This window comes from Hippocampus zosterae, chromosome 9 (assembly GCF_025434085.1).
Source record: "Hippocampus zosterae strain Florida chromosome 9, ASM2543408v3, whole genome shotgun sequence".
NCBI classification, from domain to species: domain Eukaryota; kingdom Metazoa; phylum Chordata; class Actinopteri; order Syngnathiformes; family Syngnathidae; genus Hippocampus; species Hippocampus zosterae.
Genome location: NC_067459.1, coordinates 12,235,978 through 12,252,233, shown reverse-complemented (window position 1 = coordinate 12,252,233; position 16,256 = coordinate 12,235,978). Strand labels below are relative to the sequence as shown.

The window sequence follows — 16,256 nt, the reverse complement described above, 5'->3', positions numbered from 1 at the left end:
ACAGAGTGTGGGAAAAAGACTTCATTGATTTTAGTACTACTAGCAAGCTGTTGATTGTCATTTCTTAATTAAGATTAAACATAAAACAAAAATAATTATACGTTGTGTATTCAACAAAACTACATAACTTACGGAATACTGCCACTTTTATGCTAACACTCAATGAAAAATACCAGAGACAAGAGAACAAGGTGATCATTGATGTGGCAGTAGTTATAACCACTTAAACAACAGATATTGAACATAAATGGTGTAGCAACTCCTGTAGGTGGACAGTATAACAATACCCGCTGGCATATATATTTTTTAATTTCTTGCACAGACACACAAAAAAAGGCTAATTAATGCAGTTTATTGAATCGCTTGGTTGTGAAAGTGTTCTTTGTGTTATATGTACATTGACTTTCTGATACGACTGTTCCCAGCAAGTGATTCGGGCTAATTGTGAGCATGATCACAGAACAAATGAACTCATAAGGCACCATTGCAGCATAAATATATCAGTGAGTCAAAAACATGATTAAATGGGTAATGGGAAAATTGTATATTTTTAATATGTTTAAGGAGCAGCTACATACAAAACAATGTCCTCGCACTTTTGCAGCATTTTTTAAAATGAAAATGTCAGCTATTAATTTTAAGGTAAATGTTGTAAAATGAGTTCAAATGTATCTATCTTAAAGTGTTTTGGGAACATAGTTTGAGCTGTATTTGGGGTTTCAACTACCGTATTACTATTGCCAATTAGAAACAGGGGAGACTCCCGAGACGCAAAACTCACGAATAGTGTTAACTGCACTGTATGTAAACATAACCACGATGACCAAAGGCGCGCTCTCGCAACATGCCGTTGTTTTTCTCATCGCTTTTTCGCGTTAGGAATTGCGCGACCAAGTGCGGTGAACTCGCGTTGCAAAACTGACCAATCACGATAAGGTGCGCCTTGCCCGCGAAGCGAAGCGGCGGTCTCTGATTGGCTGACAGCAGTTTGGAGGCGTATTTGTCGAGCAATCTTGACCGAATATTTAGCCACATCCAAGGTACATTAATTTGATATCTTTGCGGTTACGCGATCGCATGGCTGTGGACTGGCACCGCTTGGAAGGGTTAAGGCACAGCCATGTGAGCGGCCGGGTTTGGGTGCTTCGTCGTAACCAGGGGGGTTTGAGAAGAGGATGCCGCCGAGTCGGTCCCCAAATGACCGGCGAGCTAGGCTAACAGCTAGCATGTCCGCCGCGGTGGTTCCAAGCCTGATCTGACATTTAGCGAGGTCCTTTTTTTCTTCACCACCCTCCCTCCTGTTTGTCACTCGCAAAGCTGAGGACCACTTTTCACGGTAAGGCAAGACATGTTCGGCGTTTGGAATTTAATCGAGAAATTGCCATGATGTTGTCCGAGTTCTGTGTGCATATGTATGTATGTGTTTAGTGCCCTGTCCGACAGAGAAACGCGATCATAGATATCCCTGCTTTTTTTTTTTTAATTTGCCATGTATGACTACAACGGACTAACTATCTATACCATGACTATCGCCATGTCGTGTCGTCTGATGTATACATACATTTAAATGCCGCATGTCAGCACGGTGCATTGTGTGTGTTTTGTTTTTTTTTGCTGGTGTTGGCAAAATATAATTCTGTCGCTTGTTGCCTCTGCGCTGTTGTAAGCCCAAAATGGCTGACGGACGTTGAGCTACTCGGGTTGGTATTTACCGCCCCTCAACCAAACTACACACAGCAACAACCAGTAAAAATAAAATTACGGATATTCGATTGGACACGGAGGAACGTGACAGCGACACTGGCTCCCAATTGGACCAATTGCGACAGAGACGGGGCGTGTCACCTTGCAGGCAACAGAATCGCACCGGCCAAGCCATTAGACACACATGTGTATAGCTGAACGAGCGCCAAATACATACCCTCTCAACTCATACGGTTTAGCCATAGTTCATACGGATTTTGTGGTGAATCTTGGGTATATGGCCATATCGCACGAATCATACGGATTCTGTGGTGAATCTTGGGTATACGGCCATATCGCACGAATCATACGGATTCAGAAAATTTCCGGGTTTTTTTCACCAACTCCAAATGATTTGGAGTTGGTGAAAAAAGTAACGCAGGAACACAACTCTGAACACAGTAATGCCACTAAGTAGAATGATGATTAGACATTAACCAGACATTGTATTATGGAGATCTACAATAAATATAATTGAAAATTCGTGTGGGTTTTTTTCTGCCGTTATTTTTACATATAAAATGCTTTGTTATGTTAAGGATTTTTTGCTCTTTATAAGGATACGGTTTATACAGGTTGGCGCTCTGAAAAGTTGAAAGGTATGCAAATAGAACCTGTATCAACAAACGTGCCTTTTAAAATATTTAAATATAGTTTTAACTGTTTAAAAAGTCACTTTATTTGTCTAATACAATTACCCCATTCAGCGGCACAAAAGGCAAACTATAAGAAACAGCCTTCAGGCTTATGCAGTGCTGTTCTACCAAAGTAACAAACGTTGTTAAGTAGCTTCTTCCAAAACTTTATTTGACCACCGAGATGTTAATCTTTTGTATTTAATCATCGGTAAAGCAAATTGTTGTTTGCACCTGCAGTTCAAACATACATTACAACATCGACAGATGCTTCTTCTTCAAAGATGCGTTTTGCATTATTTTCACGTTTTTCATCAAAATACCCCACGAACAACCGTACTCGTCACACACCCCATTTCTTGCCTTGTGGAAATTGGCCTCTTTTGAGAGGACCTCAATGAGCGAGCCAGCTCTTATTCTGGCTAATATGCTGCTGGGCCAATAGAGAGCCTGGAGTTTGTTACTGTGACGTCTAGGTATGGCGCTAGGGGACTTAACAGGCATGCTTACAGCATTTCCTTGCAGTAACAGAATCCCAAGTGTACGCAAAGTAAAATGTTAAGTCCGGTCAAGACAATGACAGCATTTTCCCTTATGCAGACAGAACTATGAGTATTTGGTAGATGTACACGTCACGAAAGCACACATAACTAACTGCCAGCGTGTGGTCAAATTCACCGAGTGATTAAGAATGTTCACCGATTATCACAAGCCAACACTGTTAGCTGCTGCTAATCTGTGAATCCAACAAAACAGTGCACCCTTGCCTCCCTTTCCGTTTTGGCATAAAAGCAGCTGCGACACAGACATGAGGTATGTGAGTGCAGTATTTCTAAATCACAGTGCTTCTGTGTGGTAGTGTTTCTGATGGTGTGTCCAGCTGTCACTGGAAAGTGGCTCTGGATCTTCGTCCAGCCTCGGTGATCCAGACATGGGATGAGAAACTCGGTATGGGGTGGTAATATAAATTAGCCTACCAGTAAATGTAATTTAACAGTAAGCAAGACATTTTTCTCCAGGAGACAGTTTCAGAGATGGCCAGATAAAAGATTTGCAGGTACATGGTTGTTTAATTTCACAACTGGGGGGTAGGCACTCAAACATTGTTTACAAGACATTAAAAAGTCCTCTTATCATAACATGTCCTCTTTAGTCTTGCTAGAACGTTATTTTCTCACAACATTTAGTCTTGGCATTAATTTGTCTTCTTTTGCTTGTGTTAAGGTAGCTGGTGTAAGGCCCTCCATGCAGAAGGGGAGAAGGTGGGAATGTAAGACAGCTGTCAGTGAGCTCACCATGGGTCGCGGCCGAGGCAGAGGGCGAGGCAGGGGCAGAGGCTCGGCGGGCCAGTTGCGCTCGCCCTCGCCCTACAGACTGCAGCTTTCTCCTTCGCGGGAGACGCTGACATACGCCCAGGCGCAGAAGATCGTGGAGGTGGACCTGGACGGCAGGCTGCACCGGATCAACATCACCGATCCCCTGCCGGTGATCACAGAGGACGAGATGATGGCCCAGGACATTGTCGAGTGCAACAGCAACAAGGAGAACAGCGTGCAAACTCAGAGGAGGAAACCCTCCAACAGCAAAGGGAGGAGGAATTGCAAAAACGCATCACAGCAAAACAAACGACCCAGCTCCCAACAGCAACTGGCATCTACCAATCCCCTGCAGGTCCAGAGTCCGCTCCCGGAGCCCACCTTCCGCACACTCGGCTCCGTTTGCCCAATCGAAGCCTCTCCCCTCCCCAACGCCTATTACCGCTTCATTGAGAAGTCTGGCGAGGAGCTGGACAGAGTGGCTGAGTACGACATGGACGAGGAAGACCTGGCTTGGCTGGAGATGGTGAACCAGAAGCGAGTGTCCGACGGCCACGCATCCGTGTCCGCCGACACCTTTGAGCTGCTGATCGACCGCTTGGAGAGGGAGTCCATCTTGGAGTCCCGCAGCCAGGCGCTGTCCCAGTGCGCCGTGGACGAGGACGCCTTCTGCTGCGTATGCCTGGACGACGAGTGCCTGAACAGCAACGTCATCCTCTTCTGCGACATTTGCAACCTCGCCGTGCACCAGGAGTGCTACGGCGTGCCCTACGTACCCGAGGGCCAGTGGCTATGCCGCTGCTGCCTGCAGTCGCCCTCCCGCCCCGTAGATTGCGTCCTGTGTCCTAACCGAGGAGGTGCCTTCAAGCAGACCAGCGACGGGCGCTGGGCCCACGTGGTGTGTGCCATATGGATCCCGGAGGTGTGCTTCGCCAACACAGTCTTCCTGGAGCCCGTGGAGGGGGTGAAGAACATCCCCCCGGCCCGTTGGAAGCTCACCTGCTACCTGTGCAAGCAGAAGGGCCACGGCGCGTCCATCCAGTGCCACAAAGCCAACTGCTACCGCGCCTTTCATGTCACCTGCGCCCAGAAAGCCGGACTCTACATGAAGATAGACCCGGTCCGTGAGACGGGCGTCAACGGGACCACCTTCTCAGTGAAGAAGACCGCCTTCTGCGAGCACCACTCCCCGGTGGGGTCCCGGCGGGACGCGTCCGGAGATGAGTCCGTTGAAGGGAGACTGGTGGGGGGTAGGGGAAACAGGGGGCAGCGGTCATACACGCAGAGCTCCCCCACGCCGTCCGCAAAGAAAACATCCAAGGGCCAAAAGAAGAAGAGCACGAAAGGGCCCACGCGTCGTTCCAATGTGCCTGTGCTGCTTGTGCCTCAAATTCCCTCCCACAGGTGAGATCATCGCCATTCGTCCATTTGCTATCTTCAGTGAAAGGGAAGCTGCAGCCTGCTACCGCTCATTGAAAGCGAAAATACTGTATGCGGTATGTTTCCTACTGTCTTACTTGAAACTCTGAGACACCCTCCACAGCAGGAGAATTTAAGTCCTCCGGAACCAGACTGTGTCGCTTGCTAATTTATCTACAGGAAATACCAGCGGGAATAAAGATTCACTTGAAAACAAACAGACCGACCACATCCTCACGTCGCCAAATTAGATCAACACTCAATCCAACTGTGCTTGCCTTATTGCTTTTGGCATCACAAGTACTTGTAAGAATTAATATGTCCTCTCAACAGGCTCAACAAGATCTGCACAGGAGTAGAAGTCCAGCGGAAGAATCAGTTTATGCAGAGGCTTCACAATTACTGGCTCCTCAAGCGACAGTCGCGGAACGGGATGCCTCTGATACGTCGACTTCACCCCTGCATGCAGGCCCACCGGACTGCCCAGCAGGTGAGGAACGGTGGAAAAACAAGGAGTAAGTGAGTCTCAACCGCTGATACCGTGAGAGAGCATCAGGTGTGCCATTTGACATTATTGAGTTTCACTTAAGCGGTTTGAAAATTATTATTTACTAAAAAAAAAAAAAATGATATTCATACATGGGAGAAATAGCTTTGTGTTCAACTAAAGTAAAGAGGCCCAGATACACACTGAGTAAGTCGAGCTGTAAATAAACTAACATGCAATGAAAATTATGTTCCCCTGCATAGTCATTATTATTTGCTTTAAAAAAAAAAAACTGAATACTTCCCTATATGCCAATATTAGGGGGCTATATTGATGTGCGTTGAGAACTTCATTTCGACCAATGTACTGCTTTACTACCATCTTGCGGCATCCATAGGCGATTGCGAATTGTTGGGACGGCATCAATTCATCACAGATTATTTGCCATTTGCAGCCGGGCTCGGTCCCAGTCCCCTGTGAATATTGAGGGAACATTAGTTCAGTGCCGCACTATGAGACCGGTTAGCGTTTTTAGGAAAAATATGTGCTGATCTGGTTGACGCACATTTAACATTAGCCTTTTCTTGTGTGTTTAGAAGGAGCCAGATGAGAAGCTGTGTGCTGCCCGAGAGGAACTGCGGTACTGGCAGAAGTTAAGGCAAGACTTGGAAAGAGCCAGACTTCTGGTGGAACTCATTCGCAAGAGAGAGCGCCTAAAGAGGGAGCAGGTGGGTCATGGGTGTAATTTTAGCAGGAGTTCTCAGCAAAGCCTGAGCATTCAAGCCCTGAATTTCCTTTTCAGATGAAAATTCAGCAGGCTGCAACGGAGCTGAAGCTGACCCCGGCACTGGTGCTCTTGCGGACCACCTTAGAGCAGCTGCAGGAGAAGGACACTGCCAAAATCTTCTCTCAGCCGGTCAATCTAGCAGAGGTTGGTAAAAAGTTCATTTAGCTGTAATTCTGCAACCATTTTTTGGTCAATGTCAGTTTTAAAACTTTCCTTGCGATTGCTCGCGGCTCATGTTGTCATTCGACTCATTCGCAAGGTCCCAGACTACCTGGAGTTCGTATCCCAGCCCATGGACCTGTCCACCATGCGAGCCAAGCTAGAGGGGCATGCCTACTGCTCCGTCGCTGAACTCGAGGCGGACTTTGAGCTCATGATCTCTAACTGCCTCAAGTACAACTCCAAGGACACTTTGTTCCACAAAACGGCCTTACAGCTGCGCGAGGTAGGTGGGGCCGTCCTGCGCCACGCCCACAGGCAGTCGCAGAACATTGGCCTGGACCCGAGCACCGGCATGCACCTGCCCGAGTCTCCCAACAAGCACGGCTTTCAGCAGTGCACCTGGGATGATGGTGAGGCACCATTTAGTCAGTCTGGGTTGAGTTTGCCTTGGGTGACACCCCAAAATTCACACTTATGCTTTTGTTCTCCCTCTCAACCAGTCGACTCCCTCTTGGACCCCGACAACAGGCTTCACCTGCGCACGGACGAACAGCTTAAGGCCTTGCTGGACAAATTGGATGTAGTGACTTCCATGCGAACCAGCGGCGGACGAACCAAACGCATTCGACTGCTGCGGCGAGAAATCAACACGCTGAGGCTGAAGGCGAACCAGCAGCAGCAAAACACGCAGACGCTGAACACCAAGGATGAAGTGCAAGAGGAGGATGAGAAAAAGAAAAAGAAGAAGGCAAAAAGGAAGATTCTAGATCACGGAGTTGTGTTCGCAGGTAATAAAGCTTCTTTTGCTACACGGAGAGGCTGAAAAATAGCCGCATCACTGCCATAGCAAAAGGTCTGGGTGTAAAGTTACAACAGTAATTGTTAGTGCGAAAAATATTTGCAGGCCATAAATATTAAACAATGACCACTTATTGTGATCATTGCGTGTTATTCACAACCTCAAAATGTGACGCTTCACCTTGAGCTAAAAACACTTCACTATGCTGTCAGCCATTATATGCTAAGCACGTCACAGTGTATTGAAAATGTGTAAATTCCAGTTTAGTGTTATCTCAAGAAAAAACGTCATTGGTATGATTGTGATATTTAATGTTCTTTGGTTGAAGTGGGATCTTGTATTATTATTTTAGCGCTCCCACCCCCCAAAAAAACGACGCCCCAGCCCAAACCGTGGACACCACTGAGGTAGTTGATTTTTCATGACCATGATACATGATTTTCCCCCACACAGATGACTCCCCTCCTGTGTTAGAACTTACCTGTCCGGCATCATCCCCGCTGCAAGGCGACGCTCCTCTAGAACCGCCCATCCTGGGCATCGTAACAGGAGGCCAGCGGTCGCCCGGGCGCTCCTACAAGCGGCAGAGATCGTCACGAAGCGGCAGCAAAAGCCAAGGCGAGGAGGAGGCCGAAGTGGGCGAGACGCCGTCTTGCCGACCAGAAGCTGTCCACGAGGGCACGCCGTTGGGAACGCCGCCAGCTCAGCTCGCGGTGGGCGTCGGCCGGCGCACGTCCGTCCTGTTCAAGAAGGCCAAAAACGGCGCGAGAGCCTGCAAAAAGAGATTTCCGCCGCAGCACAACTGCAAAGCGGCAGAGGATCAGACCGACGGCTTGGGCGGCGTCTCCGCCGGCCCGCATTCACCCCACGCCAACATCACCGTCTTACCGCTCACTCCCCCTTCGCCCTCCTCACGCCACCTGAGGTCTCGAGGCCACAGCTCAGACAGCGAGGCGGACAAAGACTCTGGTGAGGCAGGTGAGCAACTTCTTGTTTGTGTCTTGTGGATTCCTGAAACAGGGACATAGCAACATTGAATTGCGGTCAGCTTAGAGAGTATTAGTTGGCTACGCTTGCACTGTATGAGAAACAATGAAGATTCATGTAACTGCATCAACGATACTGTTTTGGAGTAGTGTCCTCCACAAAAAATAAAAAATAAAGCATTTACAGTCCACTACTGCATGAGCGTGGATGTAAACAACATGGCACATTTCACTACATACACAACAGTGGACATGAGCTTTCCTACTAAGTTAAGTATTTTGAATATTTTTTACTCTTGAAAGTTGTGCATTATTTAATTCAATCTTTCTTTCATCAATGTAACTTGATTTTATCTTTCATCAATGTTATCGTTTTTCCTCATTTTAAATTGCTACCAAATTTGAACTTTGTATTCTCCACCCCAAATGGTGAAGAATTTGAATTTTTATCATTGCGTGTGGGCAAAGCACAGGAATACATTTTAACGACTCCGTTCCCCAATGTCAGAACTTGAGCAAATTCGTGCATGAGAAAAGAGATTCATAGGCGCCCTCTATTGGCAGGATATGTTTTCATGCAATTACTCATCTTTTCATGCATCCAGTCCCTCCTCTGTAGCATGCCATCTCACCCATCACTCCTCCTGAGAAGTTCATTTGTCAAATATGCCCCCCGACACCAGTTTCACTGATCGACACAACATTGGGTGGATGTGTATTATCCTAACGGTTCATGAAACCTGTCAAGAACCCATGCTGGTATATGAGCCAGAAGTCGGCTATTATGGTTTGAAGTAGCCATTTTGGGTTAATTATAGGGCTCAAATTCTGACCAGAGAATTGAAACAAATCAGCCACAATCAGAAGCGGGTAGACTTGACAGGCAGACAAAGCTTCATGGCCAAACTATTTCGTCAAGGCATGTCCAGCTCCGGTCATGTAGGGCCACTGTCCTGCCTGTTTTCCATCTCTTTGGGCTGCAACACACCTGATTCAGACGATCAGCTCATCAGCCAGCTCTGAAGCAGCATTAGAATGTTCCTGATTATTTGAATCAGGTGTGTTGCTCCTGGGAAAGCTGGAAAACAGGCAGGTCAGCGGCCCTTGAGGACTGACTTTGGACACCCCTGATTTAGTCCATTTGATCTAATGTTGCTCGAGCATGGTATCAAATTTTGATGATCATTTGGCAAATTTCTTTTTGTTTTTATGTTTAGACCTAACAAACGGAAAACACACCTTTGAGGAACACGACGAAGACCAAAAACTCAAGTGAGTGGGGCGCACTTACCGTCTGCCATTGAAATTTGACCCCGAAATTCAAGAGTTCTCCCTTTCTCTGTTTGCATCCAGCTGCATGGCATCGCCTCCCAAACGTAGCCGAGGGAAACCCGCTCTGGCCAAGGATCCCATCAATGACAGCAGAGACATCTCGGACTCGGGTTTGTTTTGTCTGAGGACATATACAGCCTTAGGCCACACACACATCAATATGACAATGTGGGTGTATGTATTTATTTGACTTACCAACTTGCAACTGATGGTACCTGAATAAGCGTCTATGTATTACAACCGAAATGTTTTTAACAAATGATCTTTACTGGAGTTAACAAGAAAAAGTTTAGGCCGCTGTAATATTTTGCGCAGTTTAAACATTTAACTCAAAGAATCCTTCACACCCCACTAGCGTGAGCCTGCACGCACATATAAACATGTTGAGAGTCGCTGATTCCTAATCAAGCTTTCAAATCCAAATCAACTGTTTTTGTTGTCCACAGGCAAGCCTACACTTCTTTGTCCAGACAGCGAGACGGAGTTGGCGCCTCTCGATCTGGTGTGGGCCAAATGCAGAGGCTATCCATCATACCCGGCCATGGTGAGAAAGAATCCACGCCGAGCCTCACTTCCGCTGAAAGAGCCATTGTTCATAATTCCCCCTCCCCGTGGCAGATTGTTGACCCAGATATGCCCCAGGAAGGACTTCTTCACAACGGCATCCCCATCCCAGTGCCTCCCGTGGAGGTGCTCAAGCTGGGCGAGTGGAGGCGGGCGGAGGCTGGACAAAAGCTCTTCCTGGTGCTCTTCTTTGACACCAAAAGGACCTGGTAAGACCCAGAATGGCTCGACCCAAGATGCTGGGTTCTGACACCATATTGAGCTGTACAGGTTAAATGTCGCATTAATACTGGAATGTGATGCAATCAAATGATTTATCAGCAAAACCCGCCATTTGACCAGGGGTGTGTAGGGCTGGGTGATGATAGAAAAAACATAAGCCTGAGTATTTTGGATTGATACTGAAATCGGGATTCATAAAAACATCTATTCAGTGATTTCAAAACTTAATTTATTCAACCAGCAAAACTTACAACTACCATCATACTTATTCATCCCCGTACCTTGAACACTTTATTCTTGAACACTGTTCTTTTTTGCCATGTACAAAAGGACCTTGTAAATATGTGAAATTCAAGCATCGTGCATTTTCATTTTGCTGCACGTGTCCCTTTGCCTCATTGCGTTTTTGCACACATTAAAACCGTGAAGAACCATCTCCCTTACCGCTGTAATGCATTCGTTTGACCTTATCTGCATTGTTTTTCCTTTTTATTTTCGCAAGTCTTTGGACTTACTAGACCAGGGGTGTCAAACACGGAACCGGCCCCCAAGAAGGGTCTATCAGGCCCGTAAGATAATTTAAAAGTGAAAAAGTACATAAAAGAAACAGAATTAATATATTTGATGAGCTGCAATTTGTGGATCATCCGCTAGGGGAATACTGTTTTGATCACAGTAGAAGACAGCATTGTTTCGATCAGAGAAGAAGACATCAGCAGTCTCAGTCTGTCACTGAGACAGACCCAACACAGCAGTAAAAGCCAGCAACCACATTGCTAGCAAAATAGCATTAGCATCAAAGCCATATTCCGACAGTGACTTTGTTAAACGATGCATGATGAAGGTGGCTGAACTTGTATCTCCCGAGAAGCGGCTAGCTTTTGCCAATATTAGCCTGACGAGGAATACTATACCAGATTTATCGGCAGATTTGAAACAGAGAGTCGTCATTTTGTCAAATGTTTTGTAAAAGATATGTTCATTAAATTTCAACATTTTCCTAATGTTCTTGTGATTCTTTGTACAAAATCAAAGGAGAGACATGATACAGTATTTTGGTTATTTATAGCAGAGTATGATATAATTGTAATGGTCCGGCCCACTTGACATCTATTGAGGCCGTATGTGGCCCACAATGTGAAATGCGTTTGACACCCCTGTACTAGACTAACCTTGGGACCTTGGGTATTGTATTTCATGCAATCTCATGTGGAAATATAGACATAAACTAATAATAAAGGCAATTCCTGCTGTGCGCATACACTTGGCCACTTAGGGCTATTGCAGGTCCATGCATGCATGGAGTATACGCAATGAGATCAGAAGAAGAAAAATAATGTTGCTGTTGAGCTCATTTAATATAACTTGTTTTTCAAAGATTACAACGGATATGTGTCTTTGAAAATGTTCATATTACCTGTACGTATGTGTTCCTACAGCATTTGTGAGTGAATATAAGCTATTTGAAGGAATATAAACTCTGCAAAGTCGATGCTAATTTCTCGTCAGCATCTCAGTAGGGCTTTTACATTGACTTTTTTATTCGCACTGGAGATGTTTTTAAAATGAAACATGTCTTGTATTTGAATACACAATGGGTGGAATTCTTTTTGTTGTGCATCTAGTTTTATAGTAAATCCCAAATGGGGCAGTCAAACAGTTTGAAGCTCACTCGGAGAAAGCGGAATCACATAGTCTGTCGCAATCACCATAGCGCATTCAGGGAACTTTGAAAATTTCAGGAACTAGCAAAACACTCCACGTATTTCAGATCATTATTTTTTTTAAAGTTTTTTTCTTGGATTCTAATGCTTTTATGATTGCGAGAAGCCATACTTGAAATCGCACACACACAAAATATATATATATATATATTGTATTATAATTTCCTATCCTTCTGGGATTACCGTATTTTCCGGACTATAAATCGCTCCAGAGTATAAGTCGCACCAGCCATGAAATGTATAATAAAGAACAAAAAAACATACATAAGTCGCATTTTGGGGGGACATTTATGTGATAAAATGCAACACCAAGAACAGACATGTCATATTTGAAGGCAAATAAAATTAAAACAACGGTCTGAATAAGAGTATGATATGCTAATGTTAAATGATGCATAAACAATGAACTGAGAATTTGCCAGGTATGTTCACGTAAAATTAAGAGTTATTCAGGTAACTGTAGCATAATGATCATGCTAACAAGTTTACCAAACCACTAGTGTCACTCCAAATCACTAAATCCAATGAAATCTTCATCCACTGTGTCACTTTTAAGCAACTCTTCACTGACGTCAGAGTCATCGTAGTTTATTTTTTTGTCAATGTTGAAAGCGTCAACACAGGCCTAGAGCCCCCTCTTGGAGTTTAATGTGAAAATAACATGTCAAATGATAGAATGTGTTAATTATTTCACACATAAGTCGCACCCCCGGCCAAACTATGAAAAAAAAACTGATTTATAATCCGGAAAATACTGTAGCCTTTTTATATCCACTGTATATTCTAGGACAAATGTGTTTGCAAATTACGGACATATTCGTGAACGGTGGTCGAGTTCCCTGCTCTTCTTCCATTTTTGACAGTTTAGGTCAAAAGAATTGTTCAAAGTCCTGCTTGAGCTTGGCTTTGGATCTTGGATCAGCTAAGCTGGCAAATCATGGGTGGAGAATCTTTGTATAAGGGCTTTATGTAAATTAGTATTGGGGAAGTGGGCGAGGGCAGTGTAGAACATCTTGGTTATAGGCAACTCTGTAGACATGTAATTAAAGTCAATTGTCCATAATGGGTCCCCCCCCCTCCCCCCTTAATTTTCAGGCAGTGGCTCCCTCGGGATAAACTGCTGCCCATGGGAATGGATGACACGGTGGACAAACTTCGCCTGATGGAAGGCAAGAAGCCAAGCGTTCGCAAGTCAGTGCACACGGCATACGACCGGGCCATGATGCACTTGAACCGTATCCGAGGCAACCTCAACTTCACACCCACCTCCAACTTTATATGACTTTTATTCTTTTATTGGCATTGAACCGCAAACAAAATAGGAACTTCTCCAGGTGCTCTCATGATGAAGGGTAAGTAGTGGAGAAGTGGAAGTGAGTTTGACACAACTTGCTTGCTTTGCGTTTTTATCGAATGATTTCTTTTGACAGTTTGGCCAAAGTGATTCAAGATTTGTAAATATTGAACTCTGAAAAGGGAAAGATGTATTTAGATTGTATTTTGTGAAAGTCTCACTTGACACTCACTTCATGGCTGGACTTCACACACTTTTATAAACAGTAGACACCAGATTATACAGCGGAATCTCCGAACACAAGCTGCTGAGGTTGACTTCAAAGTTGCTCCAATTTCAAATCAATTTTTCCCCAAAAGGGATCATGTGAAGTTTGTTGTGTGTCAGAAAATCGTTGCTAACTGTACAGGTAATGTTTTAAGCACCTTTCCTAAGGGACATGAGCCAAAGTATATGCATAATGTAGCTAAGTAAAACTAAAATAAAGTAAAACTACTCGCTCTTTGTAAAGGCCTGACAGCAATGTAATGGAGAGTCAAGAAGATGATAGGAATGAGTTGAATAAATCAAACACATTTACTTCCTAGATTAAAGTCAAATTATACAGAAGTGAAAAAATCTATATAAATATTTTAAATGTTTTCAAATGCCATTTCTTTTTTCGGTAAACTCTCATGAGAAGAAAGTTTCTTTATTTTGTAAAAAAGTTGAAAAAAGTCAAATGGGATTTAACTTGCTTCAACGAGGAAAACTCATTCAGGAAAAACAGTAAAATTATGAAATTATTCTTTTAAAATTAGCACTCTACTTCAAGAAAAGCTTTTGTGTTCAATATTTTGGACAACTGTACAGTGTAATGAATTTATTTGAATTCACATCTGCTTGATTGTATTTGATCAGTAAAGTCACTGTAAAGTGAAAAAAATGTCGGCTAATTTTGACACCACAGATAAGAGAAGAGTTGTTAACAACCCTGACAAATATGAATGATTAAAAAAAGTCAAGCATGAAATGAAACTTAATGGTGGACAAAAAAAAAAAAAAAGACTACCGGTACACTTTTATGCACTGTGGGCATGTCAGCTGTGTGCCCTGAAAAACAGCCCCCCACCCAATCCCCCAACCGTGAATCAAATATCAACACTACAGCCAGGAAAAAGGGATCCTACTTCAGCTGGCAACTTTCTTCGGCCAACATATCACTACATGTTTGAGCCACAAAAAAAAAATAACCGTTTCAAGACTCCGGTGGTTGAAATATACCCACCAGGACTTTGCGGGGCTTTTCTACGCTGCGACGAGACACTCTAAAGCAGCCACACCAGCAGACTATTAAAAATATATATATCATTATACTTCCATAGTTTAATACTGTAGTTCTATTCAGAAATAAACCACTGAATTCACTTAAGAGAATCTTTAATTGTGTTGCTCATATTATATTGAGCAACCAGGACAACCATTGTCCAGCCGCTCCTAACTTTATCACACTTTTCCTCTTTCCCGTCACTAGTGCATTTTTCTGTGGTGGTAACACACAAAAAGTAACGGGAAGAAAAAAAAATCACATTTTGGAGGTTCCCCTGTATAATTCTATTATTTATTACTATTTTTACTTTTTTTGCAGAAAACAGTGTACTGTAGTCCAGCCATGATGAGGTATACATTATGTGGGACTTGTAGTCTGTATTTAAGTTTTTCCATATTGTGAAAGTGTATGTGGAGTACCTGCTAAGTGCATACAAAGGCTACTGCGGTCGATCGACTTGAAAAGCACAAACTGGCTCCAGTGCGTGTGTTACATATAATGCGATTGTGATTACTAAGCGTAGTAGTAAACGGTGCATGTGTATAGTTTTGTACATATGTAAATGTTTGTTTATACCGGCTAACAGGAAGTAATTTAAAAGGAATGCCATTTTAGAATTTTAATTTATAGAAACAAAAAGGAAAAACAGCAGTTGAGAGTGTTATTTTAAAGCAAAGACAAATATGTCAAATATGGGAAAATACTTTTTTGTGTGTATGACGCTTCGTAGCTCTTGAAACCGTGACAACTTGCCGGAAGGTTTTCTTTAAAAAAAAAACAAAACAAATAAATAAATAAATAAATCACATGACCTGAGCCATCCCGAGGTTTTTCCCTGTCCTTGGCAGGTCTTGTGTGCAAAAGGCCATATTTTCTCACACAACAATAAAAGCTGTTTGAATCAACTGAATACTTGTTTCTCTCTCCCCATCTCATCTGAAACAATCTAAAAAATTTTTTTTGTTTGAAAAGGTTGTGTTTTGATTTTAACGTTTTAAATCTGAAACAATAACCCAACAAAATGCATTTCTCTCAAAAATGTGTTGGATTTTTTTCAAGCCAAAACACAGTACTGTCCTTTATAAAGGATGCATCACCAAATTTCCCTAAAACTTGGAAATATATACTCTGATGGACAGCAACTTCACAACATTTTTTTTGTATTTAGCTGCAACACGAACTCCCTGGAAAACTTCTGCAGTTTGAAGAGCTCTGAATCAAGAGCAGGGTCGAGAATATTGAATTAAGATCTGCAAGATTCTAGATAACCACCATGTATCCTGTGATACATGATCAAATTTTTTTTCTCATTAATTTGTTAATGTACCATCAGAGCTGTTCAGCAAAGCAAGTGTGGTCCAAAACATGTACAACATTTTAGTATCACTTCAACAATTTATTTATTAATGTGGTTTTGAAATTGCACGTAGTTACAACAAACCCACTATGCACATTTATTTAACACTTATATACTAGT

General features: G+C 43.5%; 1 protein-coding gene across 4 annotated transcripts; it reads left to right on the top strand.

Moving 5' to 3' along the window:
• Positions 1-981: 981 nt before the first annotated feature.
• On the top strand, positions 982-15,684 carry brpf3a (bromodomain and PHD finger containing, 3a). 4 transcript variants are annotated; one of them, XM_052075630.1, is made up of 13 exons: positions 982-1,336; positions 3,607-5,098; positions 5,447-5,603; positions 6,197-6,328; positions 6,403-6,531; positions 6,647-6,959; positions 7,050-7,337; positions 7,802-8,326; positions 9,552-9,606; positions 9,688-9,776; positions 10,113-10,210; positions 10,285-10,439; positions 13,272-15,684. In XM_052075630.1, exons 2-13 carry the CDS (start codon positions 3,624-3,626, stop codon positions 13,456-13,458), a joined length of 3,603 nt encoding a protein of 1,200 aa, XP_051931590.1. In that variant the 5' UTR covers positions 982-1,336; positions 3,607-3,623; the 3' UTR covers positions 13,459-15,684. The 4 variants fall into 4 exon arrangements, with proteins under 4 accessions (XP_051931590.1, XP_051931591.1, XP_051931589.1 ...); XM_052075631.1 differs by having other exon boundaries at positions 3,603-5,098; positions 7,802-8,317; XM_052075629.1 differs by having other exon boundaries at positions 3,603-5,098.
• Positions 15,685-16,256: the final 572 nt, after the last annotated feature.